General features: G+C 35.4%; 1 protein-coding gene across 2 annotated transcripts in view; it reads right to left on the bottom strand.

Annotated features, from left to right (window-relative positions):
* The window catches only part of INPP4B (inositol polyphosphate-4-phosphatase type II B), a 367,571-nt gene that overhangs the window by 146,816 nt on the left and 195,196 nt on the right, over positions 1-25,559 (bottom strand). For both annotated transcript variants that reach the window (XM_039248219.1, XM_039248218.1), the window contains exon 11: positions 8,787-8,895. In XM_039248219.1, coding sequence (XP_039104150.1) covers positions 8,787-8,895 — 109 coding nt within the window. The remainder of the gene's footprint in view (positions 1-8,786; positions 8,896-25,559) is intronic.

Genomic DNA, 25,559 nt, shown 5'->3' with positions numbered 1-25,559 from the left:
GTTTCTGCCTTTCATTTCAGAATGGGGGTCAGAAAAATAAAACTTAGTTATGGAAAAGTCCCGACATAACATTCCCATGAACCTGAGACTGAGGACTGAGTCATTGCCATTGAAAATTCAAATGGTTGGATGCTTAGAAGAAATTACACAGGGAAATATACTTACTGTTCCAATTGGTTTATTCTAGGAAGAGATAAGGGAACAGGTAGGCTTTTCTCTTTATATGCTTCTTTATTCTATGAATTTGTGTGCTACAAGCAAATTTTATTTTTGTATAGTTAAAAAGAGAATAAAGAAGGAGAAACGCTGCATTACAAATTCATTTAGTATCATATGCAAGTTAGAAAAGCCTTTCTATTTCCTTGTGTCACATGCAGTTGAATGCCTTGCAAGCCTAATCATTTAGTTTGTACAGTATACTCAAGTCTCAACATGACTATTTATTTAAACACACTTTATTCTCTTATTATTCCAAACTATAAATGTATAAGAGATAAATGTATAAGAGATAAAAAGCACTTACTTTTTAAGACTTGAGGTTGTTGTACAAGGAGCTGGCTACATGCAGGGAAGTGCACATGGAGAAGGAAAACCTGGTACATAGTGCTGGCAGACCTAGCTTGCTATTTGCTCAAATATGAACTGAGCAGAGAGCTAAAAGTGGCTGGAGAAGACTAAATCATAGGTGGAAGAAAACATACCCTCAAGGAATCAAATTATAATCTGCACAAAGAATGAAATTGTTATCTCCTTGAAAATAACACATTGCCAGTTGCTGGTTCAAAAGAAAAAAAAAAAGAATGGATAGGGATTTCATTAACATCTACTCTTTATTTCTACAGGGCCTGCATGATATGAAGTGTGTGTGTGTGTGTGTGTGTGTGTGTGTGTGTGTGTGTGTGTGTGTGATATACGGTATTTTTTCCAAAAGGAAGGAAAATCCATTTGGAAGTGAACAAGACACGAAATTTAGCTATAACCTATAAAACTGATATTTTATTTTTAAATTTGTTTATTTATTTATTTAGAGACTTGGGGAGGGGCAGAGAGAGAAGGAGAGAGAAAAGCCCAACAGTGAGTCTGAACCCACAAACAATGATATCATGACCTGGGCCAAAATCAAGTCAGACGCTCAATGACTAAACCACCAAGGTGCCTCATAAGACTGATATGTTAAAATAGATTAGCTTTGTTAGACTGAGCATGATTTCCAAAGAACCATAAACACACAGATACTTTTATCACTGTAGAACATTCAATTAATGTCCATTGAAGAATTGGCCATCTTAAGCCATTTTGAATTTTTAAGTTCATAACAGAAAAAAATAAAACTGTAAATTACATGTGGGAAAACAAACTAGAAGAGACCAGTAACTATCTTGTTGAGGAGGGAGATTATAGGTAATTTTAATCTTTCTTTTGACTTTTCTATACCTGCCAATAAACATACACCCACAAAGCAAATAATCCAGTTAAAAAATAGGCAGAGGATACAACAGACATTTCTCCAAAGAAGACATACAGATGGCCAACAGACACATGAAAAGATGCTCAATATCAACCATCATCAGGGAAATGAAAATCAAAACTACAATGAGCTATCACTTTTATAACACTCATATATATATAAAATTTTTTATAACATTCATACCTGTCGGAATGTTTAAAATCAACAACACAAGAAAGAGTAAGTGGGTGAGGATGTGGAGAAAAAGGAATCTTCTTGTACTGTTGGTAGGAATGCAAACCAGTGAAGTCATTGTGAAAAACAATATGGAAGTTCCTCAGAAAGTTAAAAATAGAACTATTCTATGAACCAGTAATTAATTGTACTACTGGGTATTTACCCAAAGAATACAAAAATACTAATTCAAATATATACATGTACCTCTATGTTTATAGCAGTATTACTTTTAGTAACCAAATTATAGAAGGAGCCCAGATGTCCATCTAGAGATGAATGGATAAAGAAGATATGATCTATTCACACAATGGAATATTATTCAGCCATAAAAAAGAATGAAATTTTGCTTCTTCCAATGACATAGATGAAGTTAGAGAGTATAATGCTAAGTGAAATAAGTCAGTTAGAGAAGGGCAAATTCCTATGGTTTCATTTGTATGTGAAATTTAAGAAACAAACCAGAAGAGCCAAGGGAAAAAAAAAAAAGAGAGAGAGAGAGAGAGAGGCAAGCCAAGAAACAAATTCTTAACTATAGAGACCAAACTGATGGTTACCAGAGGGTATGTGGGTTAGGGGGATGAGTGAAATAGGTGATGGGCATTAAGGAATGAACTCATCATTGTACACTTGATATTGTACACTTGAAACTAATATTATGCTGCAAGTTAAGTATACTAGAATTAAAATTAAAAAATAAAATTGTCAATAGAAAATATTTTTAAAAATCTATATCATTGAGGAGTGCCTGAGTATCTCAGTTGGTTAAGCTTATGGCTTCAGCTCAGGTCATGATCCCACATCTCCTGAGTTCGAGTCCTGCATCGGGCTCCCTGATGTCAGCATAGAGTGCATGGATTCTATGGAATCCGTGCATAGGAAACATGGTTTCCCTGTTTCCCTTTCTCTCTGCCCACCCCCCACTAGTACTCTCTCTCTCTTTCGCTCTCTCTCTCTCTCAAAAAATTTATTTTAAAAATATATATACATTATTGAAAGATCAACAATACTTCTACTGAAAAGACATATGACATGATCTCTTGGTGCTTACAAAATACTAAACAGATCACAGAGCTGTGATCTCAGACTAAACTGCTCTGCCAGGGAGTGACAAGACAAATTTATGGAAGAAAACTGGAGATCAAGCTAGAGACAGAGAAAGGCTTCAGTAGGAAAAAAAAAAAACCAATAATAATTGGCTCCCTAAATCAAATCACAGATGCAGTCTTACTGCTTTCACTGAATATATTTGAATCACTCATTCTTTCATAAAAAAAAAAAAAGAATCTCAGCCTTAAACCCATGAAAGTGAAGGGTTTAAAACAAATATTTTCATAACTGCTGCCTAGTCTGCTCATATGTTACTGGAAAGAGTACAAAAAAGGACAGGTTGGAAAACTTGGACAGATTTGCTTAGACATCTCAGCTCTACACTACTAACTAAAAATGTTAACTTATGTTTTATCTCCACAAATTAAGTAGTGTAAGAAGAATATGAATCAAAGGTAGTGGTATGAGGTTTTACATCCAGTTCTCCCATTTCTGGTTAATTAAATGCCTGCTATACTGGAGACTACACAGAGCTTCCTTCTCTAATGCAGTATTTTTCCTTTTACCCAAGAAGTCTCCTATTTATAATAGAGAATGCGGAAATATCTACTTGTAGTTGTTCTTATAACAGGAAAGTTTTCCTCAGAGTTTGTGTCATATGATTATATAATCCTTGATCTCTTAAAGGTAAGACTGATTTGTTTTACTCCTTGCTTTAATGTTCTGCTTTCCTTCAGAAAATTTCCCCAAATCCTAATATAGACTCAGTTTGTTATAGGCTCAAGGAGAGCCTACAATATTCCTGCCAGTAAAATTTTAGTTCATTGTCTTTATGACTTTTCCAAGTGATTTTTTTTCTCTCATCTGTTTCAAATTGTGGGGTAGTAAATTCTGATTATGGGCACCTGGGGAGAGGAGTGGCAAGACCAAGGCACCTCCTCTTAGAGGCAGGCATGGGACCTTGTCTTTGCAGGGAGTTAGTTCTGAGTTGGCTCCAAGTGAATGGACAGATCACAGGGAATTAATATTCTCAAACAAAAGGTGACACTGCCCCTTACTGGTACTTTTTCTTCTTTATAAAGGCTCTTGGTTTTCATGAGGTACTTTTTCATTTTAAAGAAAGGTTAATGCTTTCAGGTCATGATCCTACTCCAAAATTCCAGCTGAGTCTGAAATTCCTGCTGAAATCAGAAATGATCAAAGTGGCAAAATACGTATTGTTGTGGCAACTCCCCCCTTTCTTTTAAATAATAACAAAAGGAAAAAAACGATCATATTTTGAGGGAGAAATCTACAAGCTTTCAGTAGCTTCCAGGTAACTCACTGATTCCAGGGACATGTAGATGTTTGATGTAACTATCAAAGACATGTCTTACACATCCTAATTTTTGTCTTTAAAAAATATACGTGCAATTAGGGTTTTGGCTCAGATAAATCTCATGTTTACAAAACGAAAACCCTTATAATACACTCAATTTTAATTGTTTGCATGTTACTCAGGCCCAAGGTTTCTCAGATCAAAATTTGTATATCTTCACTCCCATCTTTGCTTCTGTTTTGCAACTGTTTAATGAGTCAAGATTCTTTAAACACAAAGTTCTAGTAAGCAAATTGTAATATTTTTCTTTTTTATTTTGACAAATACAACTTTGCATAGATTTTCTTTTCTCCTGGTACATATCAATTGAGGCTCTATGTATGTTTAAAGTTCAACTCATTTGTGTCACCATTCCTGTTTCTATTCTCCACACCCTTCCTCAGTCTTCTAGCACTTTTCACTTACATCTGTCTCAGTGGTGCTCAACTCTAGCTACATGTTCATCTTACCTGGGAAGCTTTTAAAACACACCAATACCTGGGCTCCAATCCCAGGACTTACACTTAAGTGGCCTGGGGTGCTATCTTGCCATAGATAAAACCTTTTAATGTAAACAAAAAATGTTTATTTATTTTTGAGACAGAGAGAGAGAGAGGAGAGAGTGAAAGAGAGAGAGAGAGAGAGAGAGAAAGCAGGGGAAGGGCAGAGAGAGAGGGAGACACAGAATCTGAAGCAGGCTCCAGGCTTTGAACTGTCAGCACAGAGCCTGATGTGGGGCTTGAACTCAAGAACTGCAAGATCATGACCTGAGCTGAAGTCAAATGCTTAACTGATTGAGCCACCAGACACCCCTAGATAATTTTTTAAAGCTCCAAAGGTAATTGTAATATGCAGCCAAGGTTGATAACCCCTGCATGTAATATTGATCCTACTGTATTATGATTATTTGTGAGACTTGATCTCCCACTGAAGTTGCAGCAGTTTAAACCAGAGGCTGTATCTGATTCATGTGTGAATTCCAATGCCTGCTGAATTTGAACCTGAATGCCAAGTACTCTGTGGGGTACTTTAGAAGGTCCAAATTTTAAGAAGACACCCTCTCTTCATTAAGGAAATCAAAAACTGTTACAGAAATACCAGACAAGAAAAAACCTAATACATCATTACTATGACCTAATAAAGCTATAAGCAGAGTAAAAATAAAATATTAGGATAGAGAGTCAAATCAACCTGAAAATTAGAAAGACATAATGGAAAAGGTAAAACCTTAGGATGGATGATGTGTGCAAGTTTGAATAGGCTCATGTATATGGTTTTGACAGAAAGAAACAGAAAATAGTACAGAGATAAAAACAGAAGAATTTCTTGTAAAAGGGAATAGAGTAAGGAAATAAGAGGTGGGAAAGTATGAAGTCCATTAAGGAAACAGTTTGTATAGCATTTAAGAAAAGCAGAAACTTGGTGGGGTGAGATCATGGGGCTTTGAATGGCCAATGGATGAGCATGAACTCCTTGAAGGATTCTGAGCAGAGGAGTAATATACTCAGATATTTGTGTTTTACAAAGTTTACTCTTCCTAATTAATCATCTTGTAGCTTTTAACATACACTTTTTCTGTGTGATCTGAATTGCATTATATGAATGTTATAAGCAAGGCTTTCTTATATTAAAATGCTTTTCATTGTGTGGTCAATGTACTCATTAAAAAATATATCATTGAGGAACAGACACATAAATTACATCTGTTCTCAGATGACAGTATTTCATCAGCATAGCTGAGGAGAAAACAGATGAAGGTTAAGTAGGAAAATGGCTGTGGTAGCTCCCCTAAACTCGCCTAAAAACCTGACCTAAAATATTTGGCTATTTTTTCAGGAGGTATCAAAAGAAAGGAAGTAAAGAAAATTCCTTCACTTCATGTGTTTTTCTGCACTTCCAAATGTAAATAAACGTACAAGTTACACATTTCATGTATTCATATTTACTTCTCTATTATTGCTTTTGACTGACAGATGCAGTATTTGTTGTTGAGAAAGCCTGCAGAAAAAAATATGCATAGTATGATATCACTTTAGGCATAAAGTCTTTGTTTAGATCACCCCTTTACTTGATGGCCAGGCTGATACCAAGCTCATCTGCTCATTTGCCTCAGCAAGCCATATTTGTCCTATATCACTTCCCTATGGAGTACTTTTGAGATCTATATCAAATTGTTTTTTTTTTAATTAAAAAATCTTGCTCTTTTTTTATCAATAAAGTCATCAGTAATACAATGGGATATATAACACATATGAAAAACCTAAAGCAAATCAATGTTTATAAGCACTGAATATACTTTTCTCTTTTATTTTAAATTTGATCCTTAGAAACATATATGTGTGTGTGGGGTGCATGCAGGTGATTTTATATATATATAAACCTCCCAGTGAGATGTGAAGAATAGTGAAGGAACCAGATATTCATGCAGATATTTAACACTCAAAAAATATTATTCAGAGTCTAACACACAACCCAACATTTGTCTTTAATAGTAACAAACAGTAATATTTTATGAAATTGCATGGTTAGTCTCCATGTATCATCACATGTCAATTCTTTACATGCTCAACTAGATTTTATAGCCCTGTGGACAGTTTTCAGTCTTTCAGCTGTGTTATAAACTCAAAAATTTGACTGAGGAAAGCAAATAGATTAGGCGAATTCTCAAGATTAGAGTCTTCTGGTTCCAGGAAAGATGGAGTAAACACAATCTATTTTACTTCTCTAATTACAAAAATCACTCTGGACAAAATCTATAAGTCATTTATCAGACAAATCTAAGAGGTGGAGAAATGAAAGCAGATTGACTAGGTGCCTCAAGACTTAAGGAATGACATGACAGTGAGTTCCATAGTTGTTTTTTTTTTTCTTGTCTTCTACACATCCCAGCAATGTAGTAAAATGCCAAATAAAAATGGCGACCAAGAAAAGCCAAAGGATTAGTAAAGGGTGGCCAAACAGAACAAAAACCTCTTAATCATGTTTGTCTGATCTAGGGGTGATATTATAAAAATGGCAGTTTGTTCCCCTACTCAAAGAATGGTGCAGCAGGAGGTCAATGAGAAACACCCCTCCCTGGTAGAGCCCATGGACAGAAATCTATATTCTACTTCCATTTCCATTTCAGTAAAGAGATGGCATCCTTGCCCTGTGAAGTCTGTCATAACTGACTTCTAGCCTCCATGAATTAAATAGGAGGTGAGCCTTCTCTCGGACGCCCTGCGTGCAATTCTCATTTCTACTCCCTGCTGAAATAACAAAGCAACAGAATAGTTTTCTGAAGCAGAAGATTTTGGGGGAGGGTGCTACTATTAAGGAATCACCGAGGGAGTTTCTTGGTGGTAATGGAACAGTCCTTTATGATTATTTTGATAATAGTTACTTTAATCTACACTTGTGATACAATTTCAAAGAACTCTATCACTACTCTCTCAACCATCCAACCAACAGCCAACCAACCAAACACAAAAATGAAACCTGAAGTAATAGGAATAAGGACTATCACTAAGTTAATAGTACTGTACCAAAGTCAATTTCTTTAAAACAAGAAAAATATATAAATATGTATTATTAGTTTAAAGATTAATATAATAGAATGTAACTTATTCAATCCTAACTTACCTGAATGTTTTTTTCCTGAACATCTAGACACTGAATGAAAATGTGTTATGTGATACATGCGATAAAACTTAAAATATGGTTTTGCCACTCAGATAGATTTTCTAATAGTATTACTATTCCAACTATGACTAAGAGTAACTATTTTCCCGTAACTTTCCAACTTTGGGATCTTAATCTAAGAAGAGTAATGACTTGAAACGGAAAGGAAAGTTACCATTCATACCCGAACGATACTCTTTATGGTGTTCGTGAGTCATAGCCAGAGGGTATTATAAGATAAACTCAGTACCTGAGGGTGAGTACATGGGGGATAAACTACTGATGCAATATTTTAAAGTAGATGAAGAAAAAAAATCGAGAAAGTATATTAAAATTATAAATAACAGTGATAATACTTTTTGTGTCACGCCTTTCCCCTAAGGAATATAAAATTCCTCTTTTAATCTCATCACTTTACAGATAGAGTTCTGTGTTGATGTCTCTTTTCAAATGGCACAATTAAATGATAGGCAGTTATGTGCCCAGCCTTAGGCCAAAATGTAAATCAACAGTAGGGTTAGACTCATAAATTAGTATTCATGCTCTCCATTAAGTGTCTTTGGGTTCACAGTTAAAGTGGACTGTTTTTAGCTTAATCTCCACCTGAATACCATTCTATTCAATGTATCATAATTGATACTAGAATATATCTAGTATATCTAGATACTAGAATTTATTTAATATATTCTATTCTATTCTATATATATTATATATATATATGTATATATATTATATATACACGCACATATTAGATATCTAGAATGCATCTAATTTGGAAGCATGGTTTCCAGAAATTTTTTCTGCCAGCATAGTGCTACTATTCTATAAGCAATACACTCAAGCATTTCATTTATTCTAATTTAATTTCTACTCAAGTTTTTTTTTTTTGTCATTTTAACAACTTTAAGTTACTTAATGGGTTGCAGAATTGAAGAAAGAACTGCTCATTATGATGAACCAAGCGTCTTTATCCTAATCTTATAAACAAACTTCTCAAAAAGGAAGACAGTATCATTAATGCATCCTGTCATCACTTACTTTCTTCTTTCCATTTCGAATCTATGGAGTAGTTTCCGAAGACCACCATTCTTAAATCCCTGAAAATGGGCAGCTGGGGCTCCTACAGTGATGACATCGTAGAGAGCATCTGGAACAGGAATGGACAAGGAAATGAATACTTTGCACACATTTGTCTCCAGCATGCTGTCGGTATGGAAGCATACACACTGTGGGAAGTTTGAGAAATTATTCTGTTTAATTTTGCAGGAATAACTATGAACTCACATCTCAAGGGGGCAAGAGGAGCTAATCAATCTTTCTAAAAGCCACCTGTGCACCTAAACAAGTTATAATATTTCTTTGATTTATGACTACATCTTAATTATATGCTACTGTCTGGAACAGTATGTTCTCTCATTCTTCTATATACTTACTGAGATAACATGTTAATTGGTCTTTTGTGTGTTTTACTTTATTGAGTTTTGCATCATTTAATTTGCAATCATATTGAAACTCAACAATAATGAACAATCTTTACAGAGAAAATTTACAGAGAAAAAAACCCCAAATTATTAATTCATCTTGGCTCAAGGGCAGAACAGTACTAGTGCATTAAAAAAAAAAAAATCTATATAGAGAAGTTTCCTGCCTGTGTATGCTAAACCTTAGTTTTGAATGCATGCTTTTGCAATTTTCTTAGGTGACATAGAAAAAATACACAAAATGCCTCTAGATCTATTTTCTACAAAGATATTTTGTTTTTTTAAATAAAAAATCCATACATTTAAAATGAAACTCAATCTCTTCATCTTGAAACATCAAATTTGATGCTTATTAAGTTTAGGGCTTCAAAACATGCCATCAATTTTACATTCTAATGAAAAGTATCCCCATAAGAAAGAAGACAGAGTGAGCATCTCTTGTTAAGCTACATTTTATTTGAGAAACCTAATTTCATAGCCTATCCTTTTCAAATTGATTTTTTGTATTGCCACATTGGTTGTTTTTCAGTTCTCATTTACAGGAAAAACAAATTATTTCATTAGCTTCACATAAACACCGTAGCTTCTTCATACTAGTTCAATCCAAATGCACCTGAAAATTTTTTCTTAATAAAAAATGTCTTCAAGTGAAAGACTTCAGCAGCATTCAGAGAAGTCAAGGTCACATAAGAGAAGAAAACAAAACAGAAAACAAACAAAAAAACCCCACAGAACACAATCCAAATCAACCCATCAATAAGGTACATACTGAACCATCATTCAATAGATCGCTGGAGTGGTAATCTCTTGCCCTTTTAAAAAGTCACTAATAAACTAAAAGTTAGCTTTTCTTAATATAGCAAAATGTAAGACTTGTGTGAAATTTAAGGATTTCTTAGTCCATGAGATTTTAACCTAGGTCTAAGAAAAGGGTTTCAGGGAATCCATGAATATATTCAAGTTGTAGAAGTGTATTCTACTTTATGGAAAAGGGCCACAGCTTTCTCAAATGGTAATGACATTACCCCAAAGTTACCAGCACTAATTTCCAGTCCATCTTCATTTATCTGATGAGAAAGCCGAGCAACTTGATAAATTACCTGGTTCATCTAAAGTCCCAAAGACCTTGTTATACACAGGGTCTTTTGGCTTCTAACCCAGGGATGGAGAGCCAGGGGTTTAAGTTGTGACCAGAACCCGAGTCCCTCAATCTGGATCCCAGTCAGTTATGAGTTGTGTAACATTAGGAAAATTACTTAACCTCTGTATGTATTAGTTTCCTCAGCTAGAAAAAGTAATTAGAAGTGGTAAGCATTAACTATTATCTATGATTCTTTTTCTTCTTTTTTAAAAGCTTATTTATTTATTTTGAAAGAATGAGAGAGAGAGACAGGCAGAGAGACAGAAAATGAGGAGAAGACAGAGAATCCCAAGAAGGCTCTGTACTTCTAGTGCAGAGCCCCATATGGGGCTTGAACCCACAAGCTGAAATTAAGAGTCAGATGCTTAAACAACTGAGCCACCTAGGCACCCCTATGATTATTTTTCCTATAAGAAGTTATCCTACCAAAGAAGCAAAGAAAGATGGCACTTCAACTATTGCTTATTTACCATGATAATACACTTTTCAGTCTGAAAAGAAAAGTGATATGGAAGCTCAGTCTTCAGTTCCTGTGTTAATTTAAACTAAATGCAAAAAGAAAAATCATCATGATGCTACTATCAGAAATACATTTCTGCTAAAAGTTGGGTGACCAACAATACCAACAATATACAAAAGTGACTAAGTCACTTTAAGCCCAAATTCCATTAATCCTAAGATAAATGCATTTCTAACTCAATATTTTTTTAAATTGCCTGTAGCCTTTTGCTGGATTCAAAATCCACCTCTCCAACATCATCTAGCAAGAGGGAAAGAATGAGGGAAGGAGAAATCTGAGTAGAAAGAGAGACCAGTTCTAATTAATGGAGGTTAAAATAACTTTCTTTTGTAAAATTTGCAAAAACACCTGACCAGAAACCAGTTGCTGGAATCCCTTGCTGGGTCTTGTAAGATGCCCACATACAGGAAGAACCATGAACTTAAGTTGAACTAGCTTCACGGGGAGTCTGTCTCATCAATTCACCTATATTTCCAGGATATTTCTTAAGCTACTTTCTTTCTTTTTTTGTTTTTAATGTTTTATTTATTTCTGAGAGAGAGGCAGCGTGAGCAGGGGAGGGTCAAAGTGAGAGGAAGATACAGAATCTGAAACAGGCTCCAGGCTCTGAGCTGTCAGCACAGAGCCCGACATGCGGCTCAAATCCACGAACCATGAGATCATGACCTGAGCTGAAGTCGGACGCTTAACCGACTGAGCCACCTAGGTGCCCTCTGAAGCTACTTTCTAGGAGCAAAATCTTTCTTTTTGTTCCTTTGCTTTGCTCTGGGAAATTCTAGATATCTATGAAGGAACCATGAAACTTGGAAGTGGCAGGTAAAGGAAGAGAAGCAAGTTGCTCAAAACCTCTCCATGCCTCAGAGTAAAGAGCTGATTATTTTTAAATGGAAATGAAGGCATGTGTAATTCTTGAATCCAACTGTAATAAAGAAATTTCAAAGTTTTTTTTTAATGTTTTATTTATTTCTGAGAGACAGAGACAACGTGAGCAGGGGAGGGTCAGAGAGAGAGACACACAGAATCTGAAACAGGTTCCAGGCTCTGAGCAAGCTGTCAGCACAGAGCCCGACGTGGGTCTTGAACCACAAGCTGTGAGATCATGACCTGAGCCAAAGCTGGACACCCAACCAACTGAGCCACCCAGGCACCCCAAGAACTTCCAAAGTTATAAACAAATTCTTTGATATCCAAAGTTATGACTTTTACTTGTTTCCATTCTATTTTCTATTTATAAGCTCATCTTTTTCAGAGTTTTAACACTATATTTTTACCAAACCCTACAAAATCTCTATTTCTGGCAAGTTCTGACCTTTTCCACATTAAACAATCCAATTCCTAATTGTCTTATGAACATTTCTGAATTGCAATCAGTTATTAAGCTTCACTTTTTCTAACTCTTTCAACCTACTCTTTCTCCCCAGTATCCTATGACCATTACAGATACCACATTGTTTTAAACCCTCCAGAGTAAAACTCTCAAAATATCAAGATCATTTTTTTTTAATGTTTTATTCATTTCTAGGAGAGAGAGAGAGAGACAGCGTGAGCAGGGGAGGGTCAGAGAGAGAGGGAGTCACAGACTGAAACAGGCTCCAGGCTCTGAGCTGGCAGTCAGCACAGAGCCCGACGCGGGGCCCGAACCCGCAAACCGCAAGATCATGACCTAAGCGAAAGTCGGACTCTTAACCGACTAAGCCACCCAGGCGCCCCATATCAAGATCATTTTCAATTTCTCCCTTTCCCTCCACATTTTACCTGATTAGTTTTTTTCTAATGTTTATTTATTTTTGAGAGAGAGACAGACAGACCATAAGCAGGGGAGGGGCAGAGAGAGAGGGAGAAACAGAATCTGAAACAGGCTCCAGGCTCTGAGCTAGCTGTCAGCACAAAGCCTGACGTGGGGCTTGATCTCACAATCTGCAAGATCGTGACCTGAGCTGAAGCTGGATCCCTGACTGACTGAGCCACCCAGGTGTCTCTTACCTGGTTAGTTCTAACAACTCTTCTACCAAATTTTATTCTCTCTTAACAATGTTAATTACCTTAATTCTTATTTTCATTTCCTGTCAGAATTGCTACTGCCTCTTCAGTCTTAGCTTCCCTCTATCCATAGTGCAGTAGATCACTTTCCCAAATGAGTGGCCATTCAGTCACTTGGCCCAAAAGCAAAGGCTCTGATACTTACACCCTCCTCATATATTTCAAATATTAACAGAAGAACATTCAAATGCCTCAGTATCATCCATGTTGTAGGTTTTCAATAAATGCCAATAAATAAATATTTGGGGGCTCAATTCATTTTGTCTTATTTTTTAATAGATCATACAAGGTATTGTTATTCTTTTAAAAATTAATCTTTATTTTTGAGAGAGAAAATATGAATGAGGGAGGAACAGAGTGTGAAGGGGACAGAGAATCCAAAGTAGGCTCTGCACTGTCAGTGCAAAGCCCAATGTGGGGCTCCTACTCACAAATCATGAGGTCATTACCTGAGCTGAAGTAGGATGTTCTACTGACTGGGCCACCCAGGCATCCCATGGTATTATTTTTGTAACTGGAGAAATTTTTAAAAAGTTTATAAACACTCTCTAGAAAAACATTGGAATCTGAAATATAAATATATTCATGGGATGAGGCTGAATATATCCAACCATAGACTGCATTTTATAAAAGAATAAGTGAACTTGTGATTTTTCACATGCAAAAGAATGAAATTAGATCCTTATAGTATCTGCAAAAATCAACTCAAATTAAAGACTTAGACATAAGACTTAAAACTATACAATGCCTGGAAACAAACATAGAGGAAAAGTTTTATGATAATGGTCTTTATAATTATTTCATAGATATGACACTAAAATCATAAACAAGAGAAACAAAAACAAGCAAAACTACATCAAACTAAAAAGCTTCTGCACAGGTGAGGAAATAACAGATCGAAAAGGAGAAAATATCTGCAAACCATATATTTGATGAGAAGTTAATCTCCAAAATATATAGTGAACTCCTATAACTCAGTAGTAAAAAAAATTAATAACCTGATTTTAAAATGTACTAAAGGTGGGGCGCCTGTGTGGCTCAGTCGGTTAAGCGTCCAACTTTGGCTCAGGTCATGATCTCACAGTTCATGGGTTCAAGCCCCGCATTGGGCTCTGTGCTGACAGCTAGCTCAGAGCCTGGAACCTGTTTCAGATTCTGTGTCTCCCTCTTTCTCTGACCCTCCCCTGCTCATGCTGTCTCTCTCTCTCACAAATAAATAAAAAACATTAAAAAAATAAAAACAAAAAAATAAGATGGACTAAAGGCTTAAATAGACATTTTGGTAAAGAAAACTACAAATGGTCAACAGTCAACAGTTGTATGAACAAATGTTAAATGTTATTAATTTCCAGGGAAAATGCAAATCAAATCTACGATGAGATATCATCTCACACTGTAAAAAGGGCTACTATCAAAAGAAGAAGGAGAAGGAGGAGGAGGGAGAGGAGAAGAAAAGGAAGAGGAGGGGAAAGAAGAAAGAAAAACAAGACAGTGAGTGTTAACAATGTTGTGAACAAATTTGAATCCTTGCACAGAATGCAAAACCAAACTTTGGTGCAGCTGCTATGGGAAATAGTATAGAGGTTCCTCAAAAAGTTAAAAATAGAACTATCATAGTTCAGCAATCCCAGTTCCGGGTATTTACACAAGACCCAAAATAAGGATCTCAAAGACATATTAGCACCTCTATGTTTATTTAAGCACTATTCATAATAGCCAAGATGTGGAAGCAACCTAAATATCCATCAGTGGGTGAATGGGTAAAGGAAATGTGCCATATATGTACAATGGAATACTATTTGGCTTTTAAAAAGAAGGAACTTCTGCAATATGTGACAACATGCATAAACCTTGAGGGTACTGTGTTAAGTGAAATAAGCCACAGAAAGACAAACAACACAGATTCTACTTGTATGAAGTGTCTAAAATTAAGTGAGTATCAAATTAATAGAAACCAAAAGTGGAATAGTGGTTGCCAGTGGCTGGTAGAGAAAGGAAAAGGAAAGTTACTAATCAAATGGCAAAAATTTTAGTCAAGGAAGTTAAATAGCTCTAGATAGGTGATATACAACATTGTACCCACAGTCAGCAAGAAGGTATTGGACACTTAACATTTTGTGAAGAAGTTAGGTCTTATGTTAGATATTCTTGCTACGATAAAAGAAAAAAGTTTATGACTAAATTCTTGTCAATGGTTCTATAAAATTTGAATTAAATTTTAATATGCTGTCTAAAACAGAAATTAAAAAATCCTTTAAAAATGTCTTACCACACACCTAAAGTTTCACCATATTAAAAAACAAAAAGCAAAAATAAACTTCTGTTAGGAGAATAAGTTAATTAGCTTGACTGTAGTAATCATTCACTATGTATATATAACAAAATACCATGTTATACACCATGTAATATATATATATATATATATATATACACACGCACACACATATATAACATACTTATTGTTGTTTAAACACTTTTGAAAATTTTTATTTTTGAGATAATTTTGGATTTCCTGAATCGTTGCAAAATTAGAGACTTCTGTAAACCCTTCACACATGCTCCGTATGTTAATATCTTATGTAGTCATAGATTTATTATTAAAACTAAGAAATTAATCTTGTACTCTGATATTAAATTAAGTAGATAATATGTTAGGATTGGTTTTTCCACTAACACCCTCCTTCAGGAACCAGTCTAATATTCCACATTTTACTTAGCTATTATGTCGTCTCCTCCAATCTATGACAGTTCCTCGGTCTTTCATTTTTGACTTTAGCACTTTTGAAGAACACTGGTCACTTATTTTGTACCCTGTCCCTCAGTTTGGGTTTATCTTATGTTTTCTCATAATTAGATTGGAGTTCTGTACTATCGACTAGGATATGATTGAGCCAATATACCCTTCTCAGTGAATTATAACAGGGAGTATGTTGTTATGTATTACCTGATGTTAACTTTGTGATGACAGCCACTACTTACAGTTGATTCTTCACTGTAAAGTTACTAAATATAGACAGAGGGATATTTTAAGACAATGCAATACCTTGTTCCTGTTTAACTTGCACCCACTCATTTTAGCATCTAGTGATAAATCTTGTCTAAGGCAATTTTTACTTCTGTGTTTGAATGGTGATTTTCCATTTCCCTTATTCCTTCCACACTTATTAACTGGAATTCTTCTGGGAAGAATGGTTGATTCTTCTCCTTTAATCTTTTATATATTCAGTTTTTTATTAACATCAATATGGGCTCATGGGTATTTGTTCCTTGGTTTATGATCTAATACGATCTTTATGTTCAAGTTGTTCTAGCTTTGTCTATTGGGAGCTCCTTCAGTTAGCTCTTGGGCTATTTATGTATGCACCCCCCCTCACACACACAATTTGTTGTCACCATTGTTGTGTTTTTTGAGCACTTCCTTACTTTCTTGCGCCATGAGATACTCTAGACTCTAATATTATATTTTCCCTGCCTCTGCTATAGAATCAACCAGCTTTCCAAAGAACCCTAGTCCTTTTAACTAGACAATGGTGTTTAGAAATCACTGTTTTCCATCCTTTCAGGGGCTAGAGGTACAAAATATACATATGTATACTAACTTGTTTACATACACACATCTGTATATCTATATTAACAACAAAAAACCCATGAGTCCATATTGTTACTCTGATTTCAGTTCAAAATCACAAGATTCCTTTTAGCCTTTCTTCCTTCTTTATTTCTAACTTCTTTTTCTGACATTGAGAAACTTGACACTCATTATCTTCATATTTACCTATTGGTTAATCGTAGTATACAAATAAAACAGTTTCAGAATTGTTGATTCATACTTCTACTAGAAGTGAAATTACTAAAGGAAATACAATGTTTATAATCTTTTTAAAAAATTTTTTATTTAAAAACATTTTTAATGTTTTATTTATTTCTGCGAGAGAGAGAGAAAGAGAGAGAGAGAGATAGTATGAGCAGGGGAGGGTCAGATAGAGAGGGAGATACAGAATCTGAAGCAGGCGCCAGGCTCTGAGCCGGCTGTCAGCACAGAGTCCAACGCGGGGCTCGAACCCACTAACTGCAAGATCATGACCTGAGCTGAAGTTAGTTGGCTGCTTAACAGACTGAGCCAACCAGGCACCCCTATAATCTTTTTTTTTTTTTAATTTAGCCTTATAATATCCAATGTTTCCTTAGATCAGATTCTTTATTTCACATTCTTTTCATTAAATTATCATTTTTAAAATAATTTTATTTACCATTTGTTATCATTTTAAACAAGATACTAAAAGTAAGTTAACAAGAAAGCAGATTGGGAATATGAAATTCTAGGGGAAAAGTTACATAATAATTAGCACAACAATCAGGATTTGAAAAAGAAAAAAAAAAACAAAACAACAGAACAGGAGCCAATTTCCTAATATAGGCATATGTTCTCCAGGGTGAAGGTACCAGGAGGTAAAACACAGGAGACTCCCCCCAAATATTCTTCATTCTTGAACTTCAGAGACTATATTTCAAATAGTCCAGTAAAAAGTAAGGTTGTGTCTCAGCACAGCTAGCAGAACTGAACACTTTATATTTTAGAAGACATTTCTCAGGGCACCTGGGTGGCTCAGTCTGTTGGGCGGCTGACTTTGGCTCAAGTCATGATCTCATGGTTCGTGGGTTTGAGCCCTGCATTGGGCTCTGTGATGACAGCTGGCTCAGAGCCTGGAGCCTGTTTCAGATTCTGTGTTCCTCTCTCTCTCTCTGACCCTCCCCTGCTCATGCTGGCTCTCTCTCTCAGAAATAAATTAATTAATTAAAAAAAAAGAAGACATTTCTCCCATTTCCCTACCTTGCCAGCCAACCTTAATAATCCGTTAATATCAAGAGGCTTTCTCTGCAGGGACAATAAGTAGGGTTTATATCTGTATGCTAAAAGAACAAATAGGTCTCTCTTTGCTCTCTCTTGTCTCTTGCCTTTGTACTCTACCTACCTTGATTAAAACCATTACTCAAAAAGCTGGGATCTTTATGTGCATATTTTGTAGATGTTCAAAGAATTTAGGCTTACATAACCTTTGTACATTTGAGGACTTCAAGAAGTTGCTTTGAAGTGTTAATTTTTAAACATTGATAACTCTGATATTGTGATTTATAACATAAAAAAGACAGCCACAGGCTCAAAATAGTCAGTCAAGGGGCCCATATCAGCAAACCAAAGCTTAATACCTAATCTAACTGCAGTTTCAGCCCTCTAGGAATATAACCTTTAACTAGTCAACATAGAGTTTCTTGGTCAGCACTAAAAGGCTTATGACTAAAAGGCCCCTTCCATTCCCTTTAGGATGAGGTTGCCTAAAACAATGGATTACTTTGCCAATCATTTCCTTTTTTCCCAATTCCCTTATACCTTAAAAAAAAAATCTTTCCGTTTTTGTAGCTCTACAGAACTCCTTTCTATTTGCAAGGTGGGATGCTGCTTAATTTACGAATCATTCAATAAAGTCAATTTGATCTTTTAAATCACTCAGTTGAATTTTTGTTCCTTAACAATAATAGGAAATAAATATTTGGTCTTAGTTCCCTCTTCTGGCACAGTGGTCCTAAAACCCTTGGAATTTCCTAAGCATTGACAGCCTTTCTTATGTTTAATAAAGTGACTATTAGGTGAGTGACCTCACCTAAGGATAGGGACTGGTTGCCAATGAATCCAACCAAGTCATTATGTAAGGCCACAAGTCTAAACGTCTAAACCAAACTGACTCCATGACAGGCTTTAAGTTTCCCCTCTGAACTAGAAGGCCTGAGTTTCAGCTTTCCTGAAACTATCAGGCAGTTACACATTGCCCAAGGCAGGAGAAACCACCCTTGCAACACCCAATCAGGAAAGTCCAGCGACCACCCTCCACATTACTAAGGGAGAGGCCTGGAGATAGAAACTATAGATAGGACCCTGTTACCTAATGTTAAAGTTAACCTGTTAGTCGCCGAACAAGACCCTAGGCTCGCTCTGTGATTGGTTGAATTTAAAGGTACTCTAAATGTTGTAATTGGATCCTGCCAAAAGTAACGAATACTCTAGACTAGACAATGTGTATGGTCAAACCCGCTGTCAATGATGTTGAATTATTATGATTGGATCACTGTTCCCATGTCACAACTTCTGTAACTCCCCCATCTCAAACCCCATAAAAACCCTACTCTGCCCTTGTTCGAGGCTCTCAGCACAGATCCATACGCTGGTGAAGTCTGGGAGTCTGAGCTTAAGCCCATAATAAAGCCCTTTGCTTTTGCATACGTGACTCGGACTCCTTGGTGGTCTTGGGATTTTGGGGAGATCGCTATCTGGGCATAACAATTAGGGGGTCTGAATTTTCTATCTGTCCTCTCCACCTTGCCTCCTGGGAGAGGAGAAGAGCTGGAGATTGACTTCAGTCCTCAGTGGCCAATTATTTAATCAATTATGCCTATGTAATGAAGTCTAAAAAACCCCAAACACACTCAAAGAACTAGGTTTGGAGAGTTTCCATGTTGGTGAACATGTGGAGATGTTGGGAGAGAGGTGTTCTGAAAGCATGGAAGTTCTGGACACTTTCCCCATGTCTTGCCTCGTGCATCTCTTCTATCTGGCTGTTAATATCCTTTTATAATAAACCAGTGATCTAGTAAATAAAATGTTTTACTAATTCTGTGAATAGCTCTAGCAAATTAATTAAATGCAAGGAGAGGGGAACCTTTGATTTAGAGCCAGAGAGTCCAAAGTACAGGTAACAAGCTGGACTTTTGATTGGCATCTGAAGTGAAAGGCTGTCTTGTGGACAGAGCCCTTAACCTCTGGAATCTATCTCCAGGTAAATAATGTTACAATTGAGTTAAGATTTAGGACATTCAGTCGGCATCTGTGGAGAGTTTGAGAATAGGTGGTGTGGGGAAACCTCCATCCCCACATTGGAATGGTCCCACGTTCATGAATGACCAAAGAGTGACTCTGAAGTAAACAATTAGAAAGTAGCTGCTGAATGTTATTCTCAGAGTTTACATGAATTTAAGCAAAAGAAAACAGCTGTGCTCCTCAGCTACAGATATGTTTAGTTTGTCACATAATCTAAAATAAGAAGATGCTGTATACAGCTACATAATCCTTAACTTTGAAATTGTTTCTGTCATACTTTACACTAATCACTATCATTTTTAAATACCACACTCTTACTGGAAGTCACAAAATCACAACTATTGGGAGTTAGTGCTTTGCAAATATTATTTGATAATTATCATTTACCAATATCACAGTATTGGAATTGCTAGATTTATCTCTTTGGCCCTGCATCCTTGAATGCCACTTGCAATTATGACAAAAATGGCAGATAGGTCTTGGTATACTTTGGAACACATTTCCTGGTGTCTTAGTTTAGTTAATGAAGAATGGTATACACTTAAAGTACTATCTTCAGTCTTGAGTGTAACAGTCGTACTTTTTAAAATTCAGTTATAATTAACTTAAATGTATTGTTTGCAGATACACAGAAAAACAAAACAGTCAATAAAAATAAAACTCTTAGATAACAATCTGATCATTCTTATTTGCCTCATTTGAAAAATTTCCCATTTTATCCTGCTGTTTAAATTATCTATCTTTATTATATGAATAGTCCTTAACTATATATAATAAAAGATTTCATATTTTTGATATTAAGAGGTAACTACAAAAGTCCAGGTGGATATTTATTTTACAGAAAATTTGAACAATAAAATCAGAGGTCCTTTTTTCTTTCTTAAAAAAATATAATCTGTGTATCTTCTTCCTCTGATAGTTCATATCTCAAAACTTGTCCCTCACTTTGTGAAAATAGCATCATACACAGTGTAACAGGGAAGTGGAATTCAAGTTGCTAAATCTCATCAGCTAAAGATACTAGGTTGGTTTGAAATTTAATAATAGGCCTGCCTCATAGCCTTTAAAAGCCATTTAATAATAGATATGAGATAATAAGTCTATTTTTCCCCAGAAGATCTTTTTAAAGTTCCTATAACTATAAAAATAGTGCCAATGAAAAAAATATATATATGCTGATCTCATTTCAAGGAACAATTCCTGACTTCAACATGGGCCACAAAATGATTTTCATGTGAATCACAAGAGAACAAAGAATTTTAAGGGAAATCTACTTCAAAATAGTTGAAACAATTTGGTAGTATAATGAAACATATCTGAGGGTAATTATACTTCATTAATGAGGTGATGTACCCAAACTGGAGATACAGAAATCATGGAGCTCTAAACAGTCCCTCATTTGTTCCTCCCCTCAACGTGGACGTTAGAAAACTATGAGGCAGAGAGGTTAGTTGACTCATCTTAGTTACACAGTAAATTCTGGCTTATTTTGCACCTGATTCCAACTATAGCTTTATGATATACTATAGTAGATATTTTTCTTTCTTTTCTTTCTTTTCTCTGTCTTTCTATCTTCTTTCCCTGTCTCTGTCTCTCTTTGCTGTATACTATAATATGCTATTATATATCTATAACATAAAATAAAATAACTTAAACATAGAATTAATATCACAGGAATCCAGGGCACCTGTGTGGCTCAGTCAGTTTAGCATCTGACTTTTGGTTTTGGCTCAGGTCATTATCTCATGGTTCATGAGTTTGAACCCTACATCCAGCTAGCTTTCTGCCATCAGCATGGAGCCTGCTTCAGATCCTCTGTCTCCCTCTCTCTACCCTCCCTCTGCTTACAGTCTCTCTCCCTCTCAAAAATAAAATAAACTTTTAAAAAAGTGTCATAAGAATCCATATTTTACAATATTCATAACTGGTTTTCTATGAGAGTAAAATTTATCATGGTAGAAAATTTTGTTCTTAATTTCAAGGTTTTGTCCTTGTTATTGTCACTGACATCTAAGGTCTCTATTGGGATTGTATTTGTTGCCTTTAAGTAATGAATAAGGGTGAAAAGTTAACTTAATGGGTCTGGGTGCACCTGAAGTTAAATGGAGGTTATTTCATTTGTCAGTATGAGACATGACGACATTAGTTCTGCTCAGTTACTTGTTTCTAGAGCTAGATATTAGCCTTGTGCTTGGTGAATCTGCCTGCTATTGTTTGCAAAGCTGCCTATCCAAATATAGCAGGCGTATTAATCAAATGTGGATTGAGGTAATTTACTAATGGTAAGAATGAAAATAAATGTAGACTACATTCAAATAACTCACAGTGAAATACCAAAGCTTGGCCAATCTTACTTGCATCATTACCTTGCAAAATGTTGTCTGTAATTCAGCTTAACATTCAAATCAGTAGCCATGGATCTTAAATAAATTTACTTGCAATTCATTTAATCTGCTGAATATATGTTATATAAGCAAGTAAAAAATTTGATTGACTGCCATCTGCAACTTTAACCATTTTATTTTGCAAATAAGAAAACTAATGCTCAGAAAGGTTATTTAACTTAATCAACATCAAAGACTTAAACGGCAGGGTCCCAAAAATTCAGTCAAATGTTCAATTTCTATTATATAGCTGGTGATACAGCCTATAAAGCACTTACTTTACCTGATTTCCAATCTCAAAGAATCAATTTTAAACTTATAAAAACATAAGTATTTAAAAAAACATATAAGTTCAATATTACATATATTATACGTATACCATATATATGATAAAATTATTTATATATGTATATATAACATAATACAATACAATACAGTATATAAAAAATTTACATGAGTTGCCTTGGGAAAAAAGTCCGTATGCAGTAGAACTCAATACCTTTGCCTTAATTCTTGTCCATGAGGACATCTAGCCTTTTTCCACATTTTCTCCTTTAGGTCTTCAAAAAGAAGAACCAGTCTTTTCTGAAAACTGCTACAGCAAAAGTTGTCTAGTTCATGAGTCGCACCCAGGTTCCATAACATCGAAATCTTTTTTTCTCTGTACTACTTGATATTTATCATAACAAATAAGAAATTCCTTATATATGTGTGTGTGTGTGTGTGTGTGTGTATATATCCTGTTACTATGGGTTGATTTATACTCCCCAAAAAAGAAATCTTAGAATATGACCTTATTTGGAAATATGGTCTTCACAGATGTAATGAAGTTCTAATCAGGCCATTAGAACTGATCCTAATACAGCGTGAGTGGTGTCCTTATGAGGGAGGTTTGGACACAGACACAGACACAGAGGAGATGATGTAAAGATGTGCAAGAGAACACTGTGAACACAGAGGATTGGTATGATGCATCGATAAACCAAAGAAAATCAAAGACTGCACCAAGCCATCAGAAGCCAGGAGGAGGTGAGGAAGAATACCCCTGTAGGTTTCAGAGGGAGCTAGCTTAGCCAATACTTTAATTTCAGACTTCTGGCCTCCAGACTGTGAGACAATAATTTTTTTGTTTTTTTAAGCCATCCAGTTTGTGGTACTCCTAGCAGATCTAGGCAACTGATACATATCATAAACCAAACTAATTAGGAAAAATTATGTTTCCCTTTCAAAATTTACTTCAGTTGCCAGTCTCTTCCTTGCAAATGGCAGAAACAGAAACTGAATACATTGTTTGCCTTCTAGCTCACTCTGGTCCATTTTTCAGATAGCATCTTGGAAAGAACAGCATGGATGGTTCTATTTTTGTTTTGTTTTCAAGAAATAAGTATAATAAAAGGTCACTTACAAGAGTATTTTTTCTTTGTTTGGTGGAAGTTTGTTAGGATCATTGCCAAATATTTGAATGCATATTTAAATATAGATCCATATCAGTTGGGCCCCAACAAGCCATGTGGTTTGATGATACAGCTATCTGTTCATGGGTGTACTGAAGTTGTCCTTCTCTCCTTTCTTCCTTCTATTAGTCATTAAGTGCTTACATATGATAATTTTCCCAAAATGCCTCTCTAACTCATCTTTTCTCTAAATCTGGCTACTTCTTAGTTCAAGATTTCATTGTCTCTTAATGGGCTCTTTACTGATCACTTTTCTCCTTTTAACAGTCCTGATAGAACTGAAAGATCTATTTTGTTCCAGTGAGGACAAATGCTACCTATTTCATAATGGCCATCATTGTTCATTCTAGGTGTTTTATATACTGTAACTCACTTAAATAAGAAGAGCACAATTTGCTTAGGAAGTAAATAATGGACTTAACAACATGCATCAAAAATGGGAGAGCTGAAATTCTGCTTTACTCCAAATCATATAAACTTTTTACTATATTATTAGAAGAGCACCTGGATGGTTCAGTTGGTTGAGCACCTGACTTCGGCTCAGGTCCTGATCTCACTATTGTGGGTTCGAGCCCTGCATCAGGCTCTGTCCTGACAGCTCAGAGCCTGGAGCCTCCTTCAGATTCTGTGTCTCCCACTCTCTGCCCTTTTCCTTCTCATGCTCTGTCTCTCAAAAAATAAGATAAAATGTTAAAAAAAAAAAAAACTCTCTTTATTATATCATTAGAGTGATTTCATATTGGTCATTATAAAAAAATTATATTGGTTTTCATATAGCTTTTAAGTATTTTGGCTTTTTTATTATTTATTGATACTGTGGTTTTATGATTTTTAAAACCATTGGATGTTATGTTCAAACTACTGCTAGATATTCAATAACCAAGGGAAAGTTTCTAAATGCTTTGGGCCAATCCATCTCATTTGTATTTCAGTTCCTTCACTGAGATAATTTCTGGTGAAAAGAAGCCACGTTAAAATTTCAGGTAGTTGACAAAGGTTACTAGAGGTATTAACATTACATATCATAATGATTATAACTACACTTAAACTTGCACATTAGCTGGTTGCATATCCACAATCAGTATGTACAACTGCAGAAAAAATGTTAATTTTTATGCTTGTAAAACTTCAGATGATTCTAAAGTAGAACAGAGATCTTGACTTTTCAAAACCTAGAACCTCTATATTATGACAATAACTACAAAATAGGCGGTTAGCATGCATCTTTAGATATACTTGTGTATGTTTGCATGTTGATACACTTACTGTGAAGGATTCGAGGATCTAAAGTAACTTTTGGCTCCAGGAAGATGGGTACTGGTAGGATGACTACAGCATTTATCATGAAACAGGGAGACTTTTGAGAGGGAAGAGAGGTGAAGAGCTTCTTTAACAATAATGCTGGACAACTATCATAATATGGGACTTTGCTGTATGTGAATAGAGGCAGATAGCCACCCTATTTATGCACAAAATTTGATACAGCAATAAGTTAAAGAAAATGGGAGATGAGAAGAATATTTCAAAATATTTTTTACTAAGAAATAGCAAGGAATTATGTAGAATGGCAATGAATGAAATCCAATATTCATTGTAAACCTCATTCAAGTATGTTTATAAAAATCTGCACACTTTTCCTTGAAAAATGTTTCTCATAGCTGAATAGAGTAAAATACTCTACAACCTTCTTTCTGATAAATTCCCTGCTCATAGAGAAGTCGGTGATTCTGTTGATAGTCACCACTAAATCAGAAAAATAGCTTATGAGTCTATCTTTGGGCTTTGATTTTTCAAGATGGGAACAAAATGAACAAGTCTTGTTTCTAATTTTTATTTATTTCTAATTGAAAACAGTAGCACGGTTATTAGCCATCACTGGTACTACTTAAAGGAAGCTAACACTTACGCTGTCACTTATGC

Source organism: Hyaena hyaena, unplaced genomic scaffold (assembly GCF_003009895.1).
Source record: "Hyaena hyaena isolate Hyena2069 unplaced genomic scaffold, ASM300989v1 scaffold_304, whole genome shotgun sequence".
Lineage (NCBI taxonomy): Eukaryota > Metazoa > Chordata > Mammalia > Carnivora > Hyaenidae > Hyaena > Hyaena hyaena.
The sequence above is the reverse complement of the archived record's forward strand: the minus strand, read 5'-3'. Positions and strand labels throughout refer to the sequence as shown.